This window comes from Ictalurus furcatus, chromosome 14, assembly GCF_023375685.1.
Source record: "Ictalurus furcatus strain D&B chromosome 14, Billie_1.0, whole genome shotgun sequence".
Classification (NCBI taxonomy): domain Eukaryota; kingdom Metazoa; phylum Chordata; class Actinopteri; order Siluriformes; family Ictaluridae; genus Ictalurus; species Ictalurus furcatus.
This window is the reverse complement of record NC_071268.1, coordinates 31,112,496-31,132,734: the sequence shown is the minus strand read 5'-3', so window position 1 is coordinate 31,132,734 and position 20,239 is coordinate 31,112,496. Positions and strand designations below refer to the sequence as shown.

At 38.5% G+C, this 20,239-nt stretch overlaps 1 protein-coding gene across 1 annotated transcript in view; it reads right to left on the bottom strand.

Moving 5' to 3' along the window:
- Positions 1-2,225: 2,225 nt before the first annotated feature.
- The window catches only part of LOC128618511 (uncharacterized), a 32,221-nt gene continuing 14,207 nt past the window's right edge, over positions 2,226-20,239 (bottom strand). The window contains exons 4-8 of the mRNA XM_053642144.1: positions 17,070-17,144; positions 12,849-12,944; positions 5,840-6,040; positions 4,501-4,582; positions 2,226-3,050 (exon numbers count right to left, since the gene is read on the bottom strand). Coding sequence (XP_053498119.1) covers positions 4,521-4,582; positions 5,840-6,040; positions 12,849-12,944; positions 17,070-17,144 — 434 coding nt within the window. The 3' untranslated portion in view covers positions 2,226-3,050; positions 4,501-4,520. The remainder of the gene's footprint in view (positions 3,051-4,500; positions 4,583-5,839; positions 6,041-12,848; positions 12,945-17,069; positions 17,145-20,239) is intronic.

Genomic DNA, 20,239 nt, shown 5'->3' with positions numbered 1-20,239 from the left:
TTATATATATATATATATATATATATATATATATATATATATATATATATATATATATATATATATTATACCTCAGAATTCTAAAGTGCCAGCAGTAGGTGAAGCCACCGGAAGTGAACTGGCAGCGAATTTACAATTCCCTACCAAGGGCGCCGACCCCCAATGGATGAAAACTGTCAAGATGACCTGATGTGTTGCTTTTAACTGCTAAGCACCGTTGCTAAAGGATGTAGCAGAAGTGTCCACAGGTTGTAATTTATACAGACCATGTACCTATTAAGAACAAATATGTCGTAATCCCTTTGTAGTGTGGGGCTAACGTTCATAATCTTTAATAATCAACAGTAAAAAAAAAATCAAAGTGTGTAAAATAAAGCGAAAGTACCCAATAGTGTATTTACACTAGTGTTATTTACAGTAGTGTTGAAGTGTTGGTGTTTAGGTGTGAGTGTTTTAGTGTTTATTAGTGTTTAGTGTTTAGCCACTGGTTGTTGCTAAGCTCTCTACTTTAGTTCCTACCTGCAATTAGTTCCGGTTTACTGTTTGATGCAAAAATGGAAGAAAAGCTTATGAGCATAGTTTCATCTTCTCCTGTCATATACAAGCTCTCATTAAATGTGTATAGAGACAAATAGAAGGAAGTAGCAGAGATCGTTGGTGTCTCTGGTGACTGTATGTAGCTAGTACCGTTCGTTAGCTGTGCTAATCTAATCTGAGAATTAGTCTAGTACAAAGCTCTAGAAGATATATACATATCATCAAAATGTATGATTGATCAAAAGGTCTTATTTGAACATCAAACAGGTGTTGGTATTGTGACTCATGACTTGGCAGTTTACATTAAACATTTAGTTACAGTAGAAAAGCACTGCACCTACAATGAGCTGAGTAGAGCCACTGCACAATTCAGGCATTTAGGAAGTGACTCACAATGTACCATGTGCAGTTAAAGCAGAGCAGATTTCCAATGACTTGGTGGTTCTGCGGCACAGAATTAGTGTCTCTTGAGGCTCTTACCAATTTAAGTAGGGAGTAAAATTAAAAACTCCATGGATTGTGAGGTTTGGCAATTGTGCCTTAAACTGAAGGAAATGGTGTGGCTGATTTGTGCTCCCAAAATTATTCATAATGAGATTGGCTACCTCTAGTTTTTAACACGAGAAAATGTCTTTTTGTTGCACTATGCAGACCTTATACTACAGTTTGGATCATTGATTCGTTTGTGGACCCTCAGGTTTGAAAGTAAACATTCATATTTTAAGAACTGTGCAAGACAATTGCACAATTTTGTGCATCTTTGTAAAACTTTGGCAGAAAGGCACCAGTTGCTCCAGTCCTAGCTAGCTTGTGGCCAGTTGTTTCCTCATAAAATTCAATCTGTCAGTGAAGGACATGAACACAATGGCCAGTTATGCAATACAAACATTCAAAATGCAATACAGACAGCTAACTGGGTCACTCAGAGTACTTCAGGTGTATCAGGGGTTGTTTATAAAGGAATCAAATATACTAATGGCCTTGTGTTGTTGTTGTTGATGTTGTTGTTGTTATAGACCACAATAGCTGCGGTTATATCTTTGGAAAAATATCAGTTATACTCATTAGTCCAAAGGATGTCTACTTTGTTGTTGAACTGTATGAATCTGTGCTCTTGTCTGACCTTGGAGTTCACTCTGAACAACTCTGATCCAGTACATGTGTGTTAATGCAGACAGTCTCTTGGATTACTATCTAGGACTACTAGGCCTTTCTGTGGTGTCATTACATCACTGTGTGTTCTTTTTAAATTCAGACACAGAGCTGATTCAACAAGAAATAAAAAGATTTCTCTCGGAATTAGACGTCAACAAACTTCAAGGTGTGGTCAGTCACCTTTGTTTTGTGTTGGGTGTTCAGAAGACAGAGGACCTTGCCCTAATAGAGGCGACAGATCTCCAGGACTTCTCAGAATTGCTCAGTTTATCAGTTCACATCTACCAAAAACCCTGCAACCCAAAACACACATGGCATATTTGATGTACTTCCTGCAGGTGAGTGGATTCAGATTCCAATCATTTTCTCCAAACAGCATGATCACTTGCATTGTTTTTCAACTCTGTTAACCTTTTATAAGATTTTCCTATTTCCACAGATGTGTTTGTATTTAGCAGCAATTACATTTAATCAAAAGTAGCAAAGGATTTAATTGTTAATTCAACATGTTGACAGTCCAGATCCACGGTTAAACATAAACTGTGAAGTCCTCCTGAGTCCACTTGCAGTTTTATTTTATGCTCTTAAGTGCTTTGGTCAAATCCAACATTTACTGTTAAAAGCTTTGTACACACAACGTACGCACTTTTTCACATATCTGCTGTTTTTATTTACATTATTAGCATCTCTTCTTGTTTGAGATTCTAGTGTAAATAAAACTGAACAGACTAGCAAGAATATTCACAGAGGCATGGAAATATAATGAAAGAGAAGTATTTTCAGTCACCAGTAAATTGCATCAGGTTGGCCAAGGACAAAATAATAAACAAACACCCCAATAACTGAAAGAACAAGAAACTGACTTCGCTATTTTAGTAGAAGACAACAAATGACAAACTGCTTCCTTTTCTTCTTAACTAACAAAAAATTCCAGAGAAACACTGAAACCCAACAAAAAAGGCAGATCAGCCTTACATCTAGTGACTTTAAGAACAAAGGTGGACGGTGGTAGCTGAGTGGTTAAGATGCCCGGAGCAAGGCCCTCGGCCCTCACATGCTCAGTTGTATAAATGAGATCAATGTAAGCTCTGGATAATGTGCCAAATGTGATAAATGTAAACACGATTATATAGATAATAGGAATATATTTTAAAAATCTAGCAATTAAAACCAAAAATGTACACAAAACATGCTTAAGGTCTTACAATGAGAAATAAAAATACAAATCAAGTCACACAGCAGAATCACAAATGACTGAGCACGAAGCCGGGTGATCACTCCCGGTCACTTTAATGCCATCAGAACACCAGCAGGAGGTGATCCCTCAGGGAACTGATAGTGACCTCAGCACAGGATATCTGGACACAGAAAGCACACAGTTATCACAGACACACAACGGTGTATGATTATATGTCCATGAAAACCTTTTAATGTTTGTGTTATTTTATATTATGTATCATTTATTTGATATCTATTTTATTGTTCAGTGAAGGAAATCAAGTTATTGACGAGTGGTAAGTAGATTAGCAACCATAACCTTAGATAGCAGACGTTTTACATGAGAACTCGTGTCTAACAGGATATTCAGCAGGATGTGGTTATGATCTGTCTGAAATAAAAAACCAAAGCTGAACCCGAAACTGACTCCATGCTCATGAACAACATAATGAAAACCACAACAAAGCTCACAGCTGATAAACACGACAAAAGCCCATTCCAGACCTGATTGATTTTAATGCTGCAAAACTCGCTTGTCTTCAGAACATGCTCTTCAGGTGGGTGTGGCCATACGTACCTCTTATCAACAAGAGTACATCAAATGAATGTCAGTCATTTTGGAGTGTCCACATCTGTCATGTGTCCCATACACTGTACACCATCTAGTGACACTTCCTATTGAAGCTGACCAAGTGAGACACTGATTGGTGTGTAAAGTAAAGAAATGCAAACTAAGTTTATTTAAATGCAGTAGTAAATGTGCTTGCCAGTGATTCTGACCCCTTCTGCTCTCCGGACCTGCCTGATCCATCCTGATGTTCTACTTCTGGTTGGAGTTCTCATCAGTTGGAGGTCACATGCTGCTGCTGAGGATGTCCCACATGGTGCAGACTAAAGATCACTGAGATTACTGAGGACGGTTCCACTTAAACATCATAAAGATGCTCTGGACCTCAGTTCATATGAACAGTTATGCTGTGATAGCTTTAACACTACAATTACCACAAACAGTTCTGCACTCGAGTCTCCATCAGTGACCAGTGGAGAAGTTCAACACAACAGACTTCCTGTAGATACTGTAATGAATTTCCTGCTTACACAACTGCACTATTTGAGCATGTAGTATTAGCACATTTATAGAAGGGGTGTATTTATTTATAATCGCACTATCCGGTGTCACCCAGATGAGGACGGGTTCCTTCTGAGTCTGGTTCCTCTCAAGGTTTCTTCCTCATATCGTCTCAGGGAGTTTTTCTCACCACCGTCTCCTCTGGCTGCTCATTAGAGATAAATTCATACAGTTAACATCTATATCCTGAATGTATAGATTTCTGTACCGCTGCTCTGGGACAATGTCCACTGTTAAACACGCTGCACACATAACACTGAACTGAATTGAATAAAGCCTTTAGAAACTTTCTTAGCCAGTAAAGAGGGGACAATGTATGCGAGGTGGGAATACACCATGGATGGGATGCGGGTCCATCACAGGGCACAATTCACACACTTATTCACACCTAGAGTCAATTTAGCAAAACCAATCCTCCTACTGGTATGTTTTTGGGAGATGAGAGGAAACCTGAAGGAAACCTGTTGTGCTGGAAACTGCATTACTCAGGATCCGTCTTGACTGGAGTGTATTGGGCAGCCTCCTTCCCCAAAGCCACACAACCTGAAACAAAAGGATGTACAACTATGTATATCAACCTCAAGGTTCGATGTTTTGTGCATGCTGAGATGCGTTTCTGCTCACCACAGTTGTAAAGCGTTATATATGAATTATTATATTTTCCTGGCAGCTGGAACCAATCTAGCCATTTACTTCTGCTCAGTTTTTGTTTTTTGCACCATTCTGTGTAAACTCTAGAGACTTTTGTGTGTGAAAATCCCAGGAGATCAGCAGTTTGCTCAAATGCTCAAACCAGCCCATTTGGCACTAACATCCATGCCACAGTTAAAGTCACAGAGATCACATTTTTTCTTCATTCTCAGGTTTGATGTGAACATTATCTAAAGCTCTTGACCTGCATCTGCATGATTTTATGCAGTGGTCAGCGCAGTGGTTGTTATTGTCATTGCAAGCATGTCTGTGATGGATAATGGATACATAAGATCTTCTGAATGGCAAGTTCAGTTATAAATCCTTGTCAGATGGGATTATCAATAAGAGCAAAATTACTTTCTGTTACTGTTGATGTGAATTGAGTTACAACTGGAGTACAACCAGTCTTAAATATCATTTAGATGCTAAGCACACAGCTAATCCAGCCAGTGTTCTGTTCTTCTGTTTGAAGTTCTCATCACCTGAAAATCACTCAATTATGGCCCCACATGGTCAGCCTAAAGATCACCATGAGGTTACTGTGGATTGTACCACATAGAAAGCATAACGATGGCTGTGGATGTTCTTCCTTGGATAGCCTTAGGACTGCAATTGTTAAGGACAATTTGCACTCAAGTCTCCATCATTGATCAGTTAATAACTTCAGTTTGATACAATAGACTTCATGTTAAATCTATAATGAATTAAAAAATAACTCCGATGCTCATATTCATGATTCGCTCATAAGCTCATGAATTTCCTGCTTACACAACTGCACTATTTGACCATGTAGTACACATTTATAGAAGGGGTGTATTTATTTATATTCGCACTCTCCGGTGTCACCCAGATGAGGATCGGTTTCCTAGCGTCTGGTTCCTTTTAAGGTTTCTTCCTCATATCGTCTCAGGGAGTTTTTCTTTGCCACCCTTGACTGTGGCTGCTCATTAGTGATACATTTATAAATGTACAATTTATATCCAGAATTTATGTATTGTTGTAAATCTGGATATAAATGATCTTAAACCAAAATGGATCAATTTAAGTTAAAACTTTATATATAACCCAGATTCTGCTTGTGGGTCAATGTTTCCATCTGATACTCACCACGATCATCAGGTGGTGTTTTCAGTAGTGGCTGTATTTCTTGATCAGCAGGATTGTCTTGCGGTGCAGCAGCAGGATTGTCTTGTGGTGCAGCAGTAGGATTGTCTTGTGGTGCAGCAGCAGGATTGTCTTGCGGTGCAGCAGTAGGATTGTCTTGCGGTGCAGCAGCAGGATTGTCTTGCGGTGCAGCAGCAGGTTTGTCTTGTGGAATATTGTGCAATGCAGAAGTTTTAAATTTATTACTTACAAATCCATAATAAAATGTAATAAATCTATAAACCTGCATAAAAACTGTATACTATATTTATATTGCTGAAGAGTAATTAAACTGTTTATAACTACATTTTTTTTCAGTTAAACACTTAAATTAATTGCTTTGTAAAAAATAAATAAATAAATAAATAAAAAATAATAAAAAATTGAACAGCCTTGCACAAAATTTTAAACATCCTTTAAAACTGTCAAAGTGACAAACATTTCACTCCATTTTCACAGGCTGAAAAGTAATTGGACAAACTATGATAATTATAAATATTAGGATTATTTTTAATAATTGGATACAAATCCTACGCAGTCAATGTCTGCCAGAAGTCTGAAACCCATGGACATCACCAAATGCGGAGTTTCCTTCCGTGAGATGGTTTGCCAGGCCTTTACTGAAGACACCTTAAGTTGCTGCCTGTTTGTGGCTCTTTCTGCCTTCAGTTTTGTTGAGTGAAAAGATTAATTAAGTTGAGATCATTGGCCATTTAGTAACATTTAATTTCTTTGCCTTAAAAAGCTTTTGGTTTTTCAGCACCTGACTGAATCTGAGCAGAAAGTAAAGCTCTATACACCAGAATTCATCCTGCTCCTTCTATCAGCAGTCACATCATCAATAAACATCAGTGACCCAGTTCCACCAGCAGCCATACATGCCCATGCCATAACACTGTCTCCACCATGTTTAACAGATGATGTGGTATGATTTGGATCATGAGCTGGGCTGGATTATCCTATGGGCATTATGGGCATGGGCCGAAAATGGAAGGCAATGTCTGGTTGGGCCACACAAGATTAAAAAAGAGGCACACCACTAAACATCTACAGTGGCCTAGGCCGTTGGGAGTGTAGCGCCTGAAAGTAGCTTTTGATGCGGCCCCTGGAAAGCCAAGGAGAAGAGGTATACAGTGTGTGCGTGTGTCTGTGTGTGTCTTAATAATTTTGGAGCACAGAGACCATACCTCCACCCATCCAATCCAACACTTTAGGACTTTAGGGCTGCTCATGCTGCACATACCAATGCCAACTGTTACTATCAATCAGGAGTGTCAAACCCAAATTCTGCCCAGGACTTTCTGCCTCATCAGCTTTTGACAGGCCATAATCTAAGGTCAGTTTTAAACATGATGATATTTATTATACAGATCAGTGAATCACTAAAGGCCCGCACGCAGAGTTGAGGAAAGGGGCTTTTCAGCTGTATTTTATGGTAATGTAATTAACACGATGTGATACGTTGGTAAAATGTGCATTGAATGATTAAATAACAAAAACGTGCCATCAGCGCTACTACTTTCTGCATCCACCCAAAATGCGTGGGCATTTTAATTGTACAGATCACAAAACAGATGCTAAAACATCTGCATGAGCTCCTCTGTTTTTGTGTTGGGTAAAGGTTACATCCCACAGGACAGGGGAGATGCCGTCATTGTCACAGTATACACGAACGAGGGCAACAGAAGCGACCATGGCCAAAAACACAGAGAATCAACAAGCAATCTGCAAGACAGAACAGAAAAAACAATAGAACGGCTTCTGCACCAGTCCTTCTTCTGACACCTGTGCGGAAGAGACTATCAGTCCAGAGTGCGATTCACAGCCTCTCTAGCAGGAGTTCAAGCAGAACCTGACCCAACATATTCGCTGCACCACCAGCTTTTGGGACTGCAGGATGTCAACACAGTGGAACTGTCATGGTATTTTATGGTAATATTATTATGGTTAGATTAGTTGATAGATCATACATTGAATGATTAAATAACACATTTTTTCCATCACTGCTGTTGCTGTCTGGATCTACACAAAATGCATGAGCACATCTCGCTTTAACTGTACAAATCACACAGAAGATCATGATTTTATTTAGTGTATGTCCACATATACACCGATCAGCCATAACATTAAAACCACTGACAGGTGACGTGAATGATATTGATTATTTCATTACAATGGCACCTGTGGGGGGCTGGGATATATTAATCAGGAAGTGAACAGTCAGTTCTGGAACTTGACGTGTTGGAAGCAGGAAAAATGGGCAAGTGTAAGGATCTGAGTGATAACGAGGGCCAAATTGTGATGTGTACATGACTGTGTCAGAGCATCTCCGAAACGGCAGGTGTTGTGGGGTGTTCCCGGTGTGCAGTGGGTCATGGACACAAAGGCTCACTGATGTGCATGGGGAATGAAGGCTAGCCCGTCTGATCCGATCCCACAGAAGATCTACTGCAGCGCAAACCGATGAAGAAGTTCATGCTGGTTCTGATAGAAAGGAGTCAGAACACACAGAGCATCACAGCTTGCTGCATATGGAGCTGCGTAGCTGCAGAGCGGTCAGAGTGTCCATGCTGACCCCCTGTACACCACCGAAACACCTACAGTGGGCATCAGAACTGGACCATGGAGCGATGGAAGAAGGTGGCCTGGTCTGATGAGTCACGTTTTCTTTTACATCGTGTAGAGGCCGGGTGTGTGTGTGTGTGTGTGTGTGTGTGTGGGTGTGTGTGTGAGTGAGAGAGAGATAGAGCGGACAATCTACATGAAACATAGTATTATAATCATAATAAAAAAGAAAAAAAAACTAGCAGCTTTATTTTCCATTTGATATCAGATACTTTCAGGTTTATAGACAAGTTGACCTATGCTGTTTGCATCGTTTTCATCACTAGAAGAGGAGAAGAGGAGAGGAAGAGAGTAGAGATAATAGGGGGAAAGGAGGAGAGAGACAGACAAAGAGTGGCAGCTCCTGGGGAGCCGGGGAGAAGAGGACTCAAAGAACATCTGGAGACAGGAGAGGAGGAGAGAGACAGATTATTGGGTTTGGGCTACAACACATTGCACCCAGGGGACTCTGAATTCTTAACCCGGGCTTGATCATGAGTCCTTCCTTCCCTTCTCCATACTCTTCCCTTCCCATCATTCGGGTACAAGTTCATCTTGTACCATCAATTTCACAAGTTTAACTTATTTACTTACAAAATGCATAAACGTGTTAGGAACTCAGAATCATGATTTATTAAAATAGCTCACTCTGGTCTTTCTTTGATTTGATTGGCCATGCAAGGAGTTCTGCCTGGCAACAAGCGAACTAACGCACTGATGACTGTTGACAACTCCGTCTGTGTTTACAAAGAAATGGTAATCATATAGAGGACATTTTGAAAATAAAGTTACATTTTGCTATAAAGTGTTCATTTCCCCTATGTATGGAGACTTTTGGGACACTGTATTTCAATATGCGTGAAATGAACACCAAGTTACGTGAACTTTAGGTAATTAGGTAAGCACACAAATTCCCTCGAGGACTAGTGGCTAGCCTGCAAATTAAAGCTGCAACAACTAATGGATAAAATGGATAATAATCGATGATGAAAATGGTTGTAATGAATCTCATTATGGATTAGTTGGTCTGTACGGCGCGGGGGAGATTTACTCATTACGTTACTTCTGTTCCGAAAACACGCCTCGGAGAGTAAATAATAAAGTTGTGTCCCAAATGAAGTGCTGTACACTTACACTATGCACGCTGTACTCTACAGTCTAGTGTGTGGATTTTAGAAAGGTAATATCATCTCAAATACTAGTGGGTTTTTTTAACTCACCGGAAGTATAAGCCATGACAGCGCATGACGTCATACGCACGCTAGCGTTAGCAAACACCCGAGTCACCGATAATGACTTTCTTCAGTTTACTTTCTGTCAGCGTTACCTTTTATTCCCAACATGACCTCAGTCTCCATCAGACGGAGGAGAAATCATCACGTGACTGAGGAAGAAAGTGTGCGACCCCCAAGTCCTCTAAGGAGATCATTTTAAACACCGCGGAAATCAAACTGATGCACGAGGACAAACTTATGTTTATATCCAGAATGCTCCGCTGTGTGTAAGGGGCAGGGGAAACTGGTGCAAGCTGCTTAAAGGGTTTAGTTAAATTTAAGTTTATTGTCATTATATGTTGTATTTGTGCTTGCAGTGTAAATTCTGTTGTTTATTATAACGGAAGTGATGTGTTAGTAACGAGGCCGCGTTGCTGATCACGCGCGGTGTAGACACGCAGATACAGAGTGTAGCGCGAGTCAGATCTGTAATGTCTCATTAAAACATTATGATCAAAAGTAAACACAAGTAAAATAATACTCCTAAAGACAGTGAGGAAACCACACAGTGCAGTGAAAGTGAGTTTTTATTTTTAATTCAGGACTGTAGTTTAATTCGTGGCTTTTTGTGCATCCATAAAAATAATACATAAATACTATAAAATAAATGATATATATATGTTATTTTATAGTATTTATGCATTATTTTTATGGATGAACAAAAAGCAACGAATTAAACTACAGTCCTAAATTAAAAATATATTTTCTGGTGTGTGTGTGTGTGTGTGTGTGTGTGTGTATTGGGTTCTTTTCTGTTTTGGACAAACATCTGTGTAAAGTTTTAGTCTGAAGTTTATATTTGTAACACTCAGTTTGTGGATTTTATTTTAAATAAACAAAAAAATGGTACTGGAAGTTCGCCCCGCCCCCATCAGATTAATCGATTAATTGAAAAAAATAATCGTTCAACTAATCAATTATGAAAATAATCGTTAGTTGCAGCCCTACATTAAATGAACATCAAGTTAAGTGAACTTAACAATTTAAGTACAGTCTACATGAGCAAGTTAAGTGAACTTATATATACAAGTTACCCCTTAATTAAATTGAGGGAACGAGTTTACACAATCATTTGAGTACAGTCGACTTGTTAGAGTTTTCAGTGTTACCAGAGGTTTGCATCCTTCTGTATTTACATTCATAAAGGACTTTCTCACCAACCGGTCTCAGACAGTGAGACTCGGACCCCACCTCTCCTCCACTCGCACGTTGAGCACCGGTTCTCCACAGGGCTGTGTGCTGAGCCCCCTCCTGTACTGTCTCTACACCTACGACTGTAGTCCGGTCCACAATAATAACCTTATCGTCAAGTTTGCTGACGACGCCACAGTGGTCGGACTCATCTCAAAAGGAGATGAGGCAGCCTACAGAGAGGAAGTCCTGAACTTGGCAGCCTGGTGTTCAAAGAACAATCTGGCTCTAAACACCAAGAAAACCAAGGAGCTCATTGTAGACTTCAGGAAGCACAACACTGAGCTGGCCCCCCTTTTCATCAATGGTGAGTGTGTGGAGAGGGTCCACACCTTCCGGTTTCTTGGCGTCCTTATCTCTGCAGACATCTCCTGGACAGACAACATCACAGCGGTTATCAAGAAGGCTCAAACGCGGCTACACTTCCTGAGGGTTCTCAGGAAGTACAATCTGGACCCCAATCTGCTGCTGACCTTCTACCGCTTGTCCGTCGAGAGCCTGCTGACATACTGTATCACGGTGTGGTACGGTAGCTGCACCGCAGCAGACAGGGAGAGGCTTCAGAGAGTAGTAAGAGCAGCACAGAAGATCATTGGCTGCCCTCTCCCCTCCCTGATGGATATTTACACTTCCCGTTGCCTCAGCAGAGGAAAAACCATCATTAAGGACAGCTCTCACCCTGGCTCTGATCTGTTTAATCTGTTGCCCTCAGGGAGACGTTACAGGTGCATCAGAACAAGGACTAATAGATTCAAGAATAGTTTCTTCCCGAAAGCTATTACCATTCTAAACACATACATGTACTGAGTTCACAGCATATGTATATAGTGTCTCAAAACTGTGCATTTCATAGTACCTCCCCCATCCGCCCCAATATCTTGTTTATTTATCTTGTTTATTTATCTTGTTTATTTATCTGTTTATTTATCTGTTTATTCTTCTTGTTTATTGAATGTACATGTTGGCACGGAACAAAAAGGAGTGGCTCTTAATTTCATTGTACATGTGTATAGTGACAATAAAAAGGCATTCATTCATTCATTCATTCATTCATGATACGCCTACCTCCTCCAGAGGGTTCTTGACTTGGCTAGATGTTGTGAAAGGGTTTTTCCACAACAAGGATTATTATCATCCACTTTAGTTGTCATCTGTGGTCTTCCAGGCCTGTTGGTGTTGCTGAGCTTGCAAGTGCATTCCTTCTTTTTAAGAACATACCAAACTGTTGATTTGGTCACTCCTAAAGTTTTTGCTATATCTCTGATTAGTGTCTTTTGGACCACATATTGAGGGTTCCTATGAACAGCTAAGCTACCGAATGCAAATTCAACACTTGGAATCAACTCCAGACCTTTTATCTCCTTAATTTTTCATGAAATAACAAAGAAACAGTCCACAGCTGGCCATGAAACTGCTTATCAGTCAACTGTTCAATTACTTTTGAGTCTGTGAAAATAACTAATTAAAGAACATTAGTACAAATTGCTGTAATTCCTAAACACTTAATGCAATATTTTTCTTAAACCCCTTGAATTAAAGTTTACAGTCTACACTTCAACCACCTCTTGATCACATCATTTCAAATCAATCCATTGTGGTGGGTGTACAGAGGCAAATGTATGAAAATCATGTCACTGTCCAAATACTTATGGATGTGACTGTATGTGTTCTGCAGTTTCATGCAATCTGATTTCTTTGCTGCATTTACATACGGCTACCTTTAAAAGAAAACTCCATCCAAACCTTCTGTGATAACTGAGCAAATATGCTTCAGAAATATAATCCCAAAAAGTAGACAACTCAAGATAAAGATAATACAGGGCACACACAAACAAACTTAAAACTCCAGTAAAATAAAGAATATACTGTACTCTAGAGAAAAGTCAACATGCAGTGCTACTCACCAGATCTTATTCTTTTATAAATCCAGCACAGCGCAGTCACAATCCATCCAATCACTGCAATCACTGCAATCACTACAAGCGCTACTATGTACTCATCTGCCAAATCAATGAAAGATCAAATGAACAATATTGTTCTAAAATACAGCAAAATACTACAACACTAATGAAGACTGAATTGACCCAAATAATGTCATTACACATAAAGTCCAAATAAAGTCATTTCACACCCTTCTGCTAACTAAACTCTGGCCACTGTGGTTTATTTAAATTATTAAATAGGTTATATAAATCTACATTTAGAAAAATTAACAAATCTGAGTTGAAAATAGAGAAAGTTGATCTCCAGGTCCTCTTTTGTTTTGGCAAAACACAAAGGCCAGTTAATCCCATCAGTTTAACTACACTAGAAATGACTGTTTACCCCAAAAGTTACCCCACTTATACAATTATATTATATATCCAACAATTTATGTACTGTATAATCATTAAGCATATAATTAAGCATAAACCTTAAAATGTTGTCCAATTCTATATGTAAAACAATGGAAATATTGAAAATAATAGAATTTTTTTTATTTATTTTTGAGCAAAAACATTTTCCCTTTATTTTAGTGAGTTGAGTAATTTTAAATTTATGCAGCGCAACACCTTCATTAGCACAACACAACACTTAACATCTGTTATCCTGGAAATAACTAGAGTGATATTACACATGCCATCATACAATTATTAATGGGGCTATTTTCCTTTCATATTTATTATCAATAAACCAGTGTTTCATGGTTTGAGCAAATAATGTGATTATAATACCAGAATAATACCAGAATTTTATATATATATATATATATATATATATATATATATATATATACAGTATATACATATATATATATATATATATATATATATATATATATATATATATATATATACAGTATCTCACAAAGTGAGTACACCCCTTACATTTTTGTAAATATTTGATTATATCTTTTCATGTGACAGCACTGAAGAAATGACACTTTGCTACAGTGTAAAGTAGTGAGTGTACAGCTTGTGTAACAGTGTAAATTTGCTGTCCCCTCAAAATAACTCAACACACAGACATTAATGTCTAAACCGCTGCCAACAAAAGTGAGTACACCCCTAAGTGAAAATGTCCAAATTGGGCCCAATTAGCCATTTTCCCTCCCCGGTGTCATGTGACTTGTTAGTGTTACAAGGTCTCAGGTGTGAATGGGGAGCAGGTGTGTTAAATGTGGCGTCATCACTCTCACACTCCCTCATACTGGTCACTGGAAATTCAACATGGCACCTCATGGCAAAGAACTCTCTGAGGATCTGAAAAAAAGAATTGTTGCTCTACATAAAGATGGCCTAGGCTATAAGAAGATTGCCAAGACCCTGACACTGAGCTGCAGCACGGTGGCCAAGACCATACAGCGGTTTAACAGGACAGGTTCCACTCAGAACAGGCCTCGCCATGGTCCACCAAAGAAGTTGAGTGCACGTGCTCAGCGTCATATCCAGAGGTTGTCTTTGGGAAATAGACGTATGAGTGCTGCCAGCATTGCTGCAGAGGTTGAAGGGGTGGGGGGTCAGCCTGTCAGTGCTCAGACCATATGCCACACACTGCATCAAATTGGTCTGCGTGGCTGTCGTCCCAGAAGGAAGCCTCTTCTAAAGATGATGCACAAGAAAGACCGCAAACAGTTTGCTGAAGACAAGCAGACTAAGGACATGGATTACTGGAACCATGTCCTGTGATCTGATGAGACCAAGATCAACTTATTTGGTTCAGATGGTGTCAAGCGTGTGTGGAGGCAACCAGGTGAGGAGTACAAAGACAAGTGTGTCTTGCCTACAGTCAAGCATGGTGGTGGGAGTGTCATGGTCTGGGGCTGCATGAGTGCTGCCGGCACTGGGGAGCTGCAGTTCATTGAGGGAACCATGAATGCCAAGATGTATTGTGACATACTGACACTACACTGTAAAAACCACCCAGTCCTTTGGATGACTCTCTGTGGTCATTAAAAATCCCAGGACACTTCTCCTAAAAGAGTAGAAGTATTACCCCAGTGTACTGGCAAAATTCCCATTGGTCCTTCTCTATCATGGCCCCCTAATAATCTCCATCCCTGAATTGGTTACATCACTGTCCTCTCTTCTCCACCAATAACTGGTGTATGGTGGGTGTTCTGGCACACTATTGCTGCCGTCACAACATCCAGGTGGATGCAACACACTGGTGGTAAAAGTGTGAAAGTGCTTTGAGTGTCTAGAAAAGCACTATATAAATGTAATTGTAACTAATTAACCAAGACTTGCATTTGAAGCCAGGTCTGTGTTGATCTCCCTGATCAAAAAAATTACGTTGTAATAATATACAGTCTTTAACCTGTAAGATGCATGTGATATCTTCTGATTGCCGGTACTGAAAATCTCTCTCTCTGCCTTCAGCATGATTTTCGGTGATGTGATTCTCTGTTGCCGTTGTTTCACCATAGCTGAGAATGAATGTAGCATCTTTGTCATTAAATGTGTACCATGACACTGGATATTCAAATTTGATCAAGCCAACTTGCCATTCTCCTTTTAGGTGTATAATTCTCACTAGCCTGGTTGTATTACTAGATATGCGGTTTTCCAGATAAACAGATAATGAGGCGTGGCAGGGCAGCATGACATAAAAGTTGCTCTCAGCCATGGTTGGTTTTTTTATGTGAATGTGTGCTACCTATGCAGGTCATATGTTTTTATGGGGCCTGTACATTAACCAATTTTTTCTGATCAATCCATGATGTGAATTTTGTAGGTCACCAGAGCCAGCGAACCAACACTAACATTTTCCGGCCTTGTTTCTTCATGTCTAAAATTTTTTCCACTTTAAATGTCTTGATTTTGTTCACAAATATTTTTTGGTAATTCCTCTTCATAAAAAACGCTGTCAATGACATCGCCATCATAATCACACAAGCTGTAGATGCGCGGGTTGCATTCCTCTTTATTACACATAACTTTATTTATGGACTTTAATGATGTGAATTCTTTATATTTCCAGATTTCTTGAGTTAATACTGACGTCTGGTGAAAATTTATATATGTGGATAACCTCATTGGAAATATATTTACTGATAAAAATTTTGACAATACTTATTTCCCCACTGTATACTCAAAAACAGAAGAAATCAGGCTATACTTTTTTCAAAAGTTTCAAACATGAGTGTCTAATCTGACTCGGATGATCCACTTCGCGTTATGAATGTCTGTGGCGAATGTACCGATCTGCAGTCATTTTTAATTACTTTAATATAAGGGTGGACTTAAGAGACGGTCTTCAGTGTTGGTAACACTCTGCTCAGGGTGAAACAACAAAGTCTTTACAAGATCTTCATCTTCATGAAGAAATTATCAAAGTAACATCTTGGGTTTTATTTCTTGGAGCAGAAGTCAGGTCCTCTCTCATTTCAACAGGTCCTCTTGTTGGTGAAATACACAGCAGTCTTCTAGGGGTATTAGGAGTTCTCGGAGAAACCATTCTAACAGATAGTTGCAGAGTTTCTTCTGTGTTTTAATCACTACATCTTAACCATAATTTAAACACCAAGAACCATGCTCACACTAAACTCATTAACATAAACACGTCATAATCATTTGGTGGGAGCATCCTGCTCAATACACCCCAGGAAACAGCTGGCAGGATGTCACACACACACACACACACACACACACACATACACACACACACACACACACACACACTCCAAACAGAGTTACCAGAGGCCATAAATTTACACGACTTACAGAACTGTGCCAGGTGAACATGGAGGGTCATAAATTACAGAAAGGTCATAAATCAGACATTTTGACAGAAAGTGTCTGTTATAACTACTGATACTGCTATAACTGTTGTTTCCATTGAAATAAAAAAGATTTTCTACAATTTATGACTAATTTTTTACTATCACTTAACCAAAACATTTACTAATTAGTCACAACTAGAAAATGTAAATTTTTCATACCACATTTTCTATAGATATTATTATAATTATTATAAATTAATATTTAATAAGAACTAGAAAAATGATGTATCTACTACAGTTACTGATGTGTTAAAGAACAGACTGTAAATCTACATGTTATTTCTGGATAAGTAAAGCGTGTTACCACAGTATCATCCTTCCACTACCCACCCATAAGCTTTAAAAGTGCACTGATGCTTACTTTTCATACATTCTTTAAAAGTCGGTACTAGTGTGGGTTCCTGCTCCAGTGGCTGATTTTCTTTTAGTTCCAATCCTGCAGACAAAAGAGACAATTTAAAACAAGTAATAATTCCCATACAAAACACAGCCAGAACTCTACAAACAACTTATACAGTGATCTGAAAAAGTATCTGATTTCTTCTGTGTTTGTGTATATCTCATACTAAATTGTTACAGAAATTAAAACAAAATCTAAGATAAAACAAAGGCAACCTGAGTAAACACAAAATACAGTTTTTAAATGTTAATTATCGAAGCAAAGTTATCCAATACGTATGAAATGAAATGAAATTGTATGAAAATGTATTTCCCCCATGGTTACTTATTCCCCAAATCTATGAAACTGCATTTATAAAGGAGTTCAGCTGGACTAAATGCAGCCAGGCCTGATTAATGCAAACCCTGTTCAATCACATCAACATTTAAATAGAACTTTTTCAACAGCTTGAAGTTGGTTAAAGTTGGTTAAAACACACTACACCAAAGCTGAAATAAATTCCAGAAATGATGAGGAAGAAGGTGATTGAAATGCATCAGTCTGGGAAGGGTTAGAAAGCTATTTCAAAGGCTTTGGAACTCCAAAGAACCACAGTGAGAGCCGTTATCTCCAAGTGGAAAAAACTCAACACAGTAATGAACCTTCCCAGAAGTGTCCAACCTTCCACAATTCCTCCAAGAGCACAGCGACGACTCATCCAGGAAGTCCCAAAAGAGCCAAGGACAACATCAAACGAACTACAGGCCTCTCTTGCATCAATAAAGGTCACTGTTCATGACTCCACTATCAGAAAGACACTGGGGGAAAACGGCTCCATGGAAGAGTGGTGAGGTGAAAACCACTGCTAACCCAGAAGATCATTAAGACTCGTCTGAATTTCACCAAAACACACCTTGATGATCCTCAAACCTTTTGGGAGAACGTTCTGTGGACTGATGAGTTGAAAGTGGAACTGTTTGGAAGACAGGAGTTCTATTACATCTGGCGTAAACCAAACACCGAATTCCACAAAATGTTCATCATACCTATAGTGAAGCATGGTGGAGGCAGTGTGATGGTGTGGGGATGCTCTGCTGCATCAGGACCTGGACAACTTGCAGTAACTGAGGGAAACATGAATTCTGCTCTCTACCAGAAGATCCTAAAGGAGAATGTCCGGTCTTCAGTCCGTAAGCTGAAACTCGAGCGCGACTAGATTATGCAGCAAGACAACGATCCAAAGTGTAGGAGTAAATCCTAGTCCTAGATATAAGTGAAAGTCTGATCTCCAGTTATAGGAATCGTTTGGTTACAGTTATTGCTGCTAAAGGTGGTATAACCAGATTTTAAGTTTAAGGGGGCAATTCGTTTTTCACATGGGTGATAGGTGTTGGATAACTGTTTTTGCTTCAATAAATTTTTTTTAACTGTATTGTGTGTTTATTCAGGTTGCCTATGTTTTATGTTGTATTTCGTTTGAAGATCTAGAACTATTTAGTATGTGATACAGTGGAGGAAATAAGTGTTGCACTCATCAACATTTTTTTCAGTAAATATATTTCCAATGAGGTTATTCACATGAAATTTTCAACAGACATCAGTATTAACTCAAGAAATCTGGAAATATAAAGAACTCACAACATTAAAGTCCATAAATAAAGTTATGTGTGATAAAGTAGAATGACATGGGAAAAAAGTATTGAACATGCTAAGAAAAATAAGTTCTCCAAGGCAAGGTAAAGCAAGGAACCAGCTGAAATCCGTAAGTAGTTATACCCCCTATCTGTGTAAATTAATATCAGCTGGGTTAGTAAACTGATGGTCTATAAAAAAAAAAAAAGTTTTTTATTACCAATGTGTTACACAAGAAACGTCTCATGATGGGTAAAAGCAAAGAGCTCTGAAAATTTTTTTTAAATAAAATGTTGACACTGAAAAAAATGTTGACACGTCCAATACTTGTTTCCCGCACTGTATACTCAAAAACAGAAGAAATCAGGCAATACTTTTTCACAGCACTGTACTAATTAGCTAATGTTAACTGGCTATATTAAACTAATTAGCCAGTTTTCTTGCCATCAGTGCCACTAGCATTGATTCCAGTAGCTAATGTAATTGGCTAGTCAGCAAGTGAAATTCAAATTTTAAATTCAAATTCTACCTAATGGTAAATATCGGTTGTTTACTGAATATTTAACTTCTGATTAATTCATTAGTAAATTATGTACCAGTCATGCGTATGATCAGCGTTCTCAGGCAATGCAGCCTAGATGCATTAAAATGAAGATCATAGTCTCAGAATCACTCAAAATTACACACACGATTAAAAGAATCAAAATAAATTGTATAAAATTTCGATGAACACAAATTAATTGTGTAAAAATCACATTTGAAAGTGCATGAAATAATGTAAATTATGAAAAACAAACAAACAAAAAAGTCAGTGTTTTTTTTTTCTTTTCCATGGATAAACGAATGCTATTGGCATAGCAATATAAGATATGTATTTTACTTTATTTTACTGGGGTAGGTTTCGCTAAAGTTTTTGTAATGCAAAGTACGTCATTATTTTATTTGTACTAATGTGCTTTAATTACTCTAACATAGTTCATTAAATAATTTCTCATTGCAATACACTCTTTTTGGTCATTGTTTTGTATTTTGATTCAGTATTCACATAAAAAATAATTAATAAAAATAGTTGTTAGGTTGTAGTCCAACTAGCCAAATTACGACTTTACCAATTCAGCTTACATGGTAATTACTCAAATAAAATGATATCTGAAAAAAGAGATGATTATGCATGAGCTGTGGAGACGTGGTTTAGCACATCTTTATCCAAATGCTGTCAGATCAAATATAAACCCACTAATCCATCTCAGTGTTGGTGAGCAGTGGTGTGTCCAACTTTTTAGTCTTTAAATATCTGATTCACTCCTTGGTGCACATTAAATGGGCAGACAACTGTATCTGTAATACCGTCATATAGTTTCCCTAGATCTTCAAATACAATGTAGTGTTGTAGGAACTGTTTATAATAACCAACACCAGGACAGTGGTGGTGTGAATCAGTGTGAGAATCATTAAATCTGAACAAAGTGTACAGGAGTAATAGATCTCTGAGAGATGAGACTAGGGGTCAGGGTTCGGGA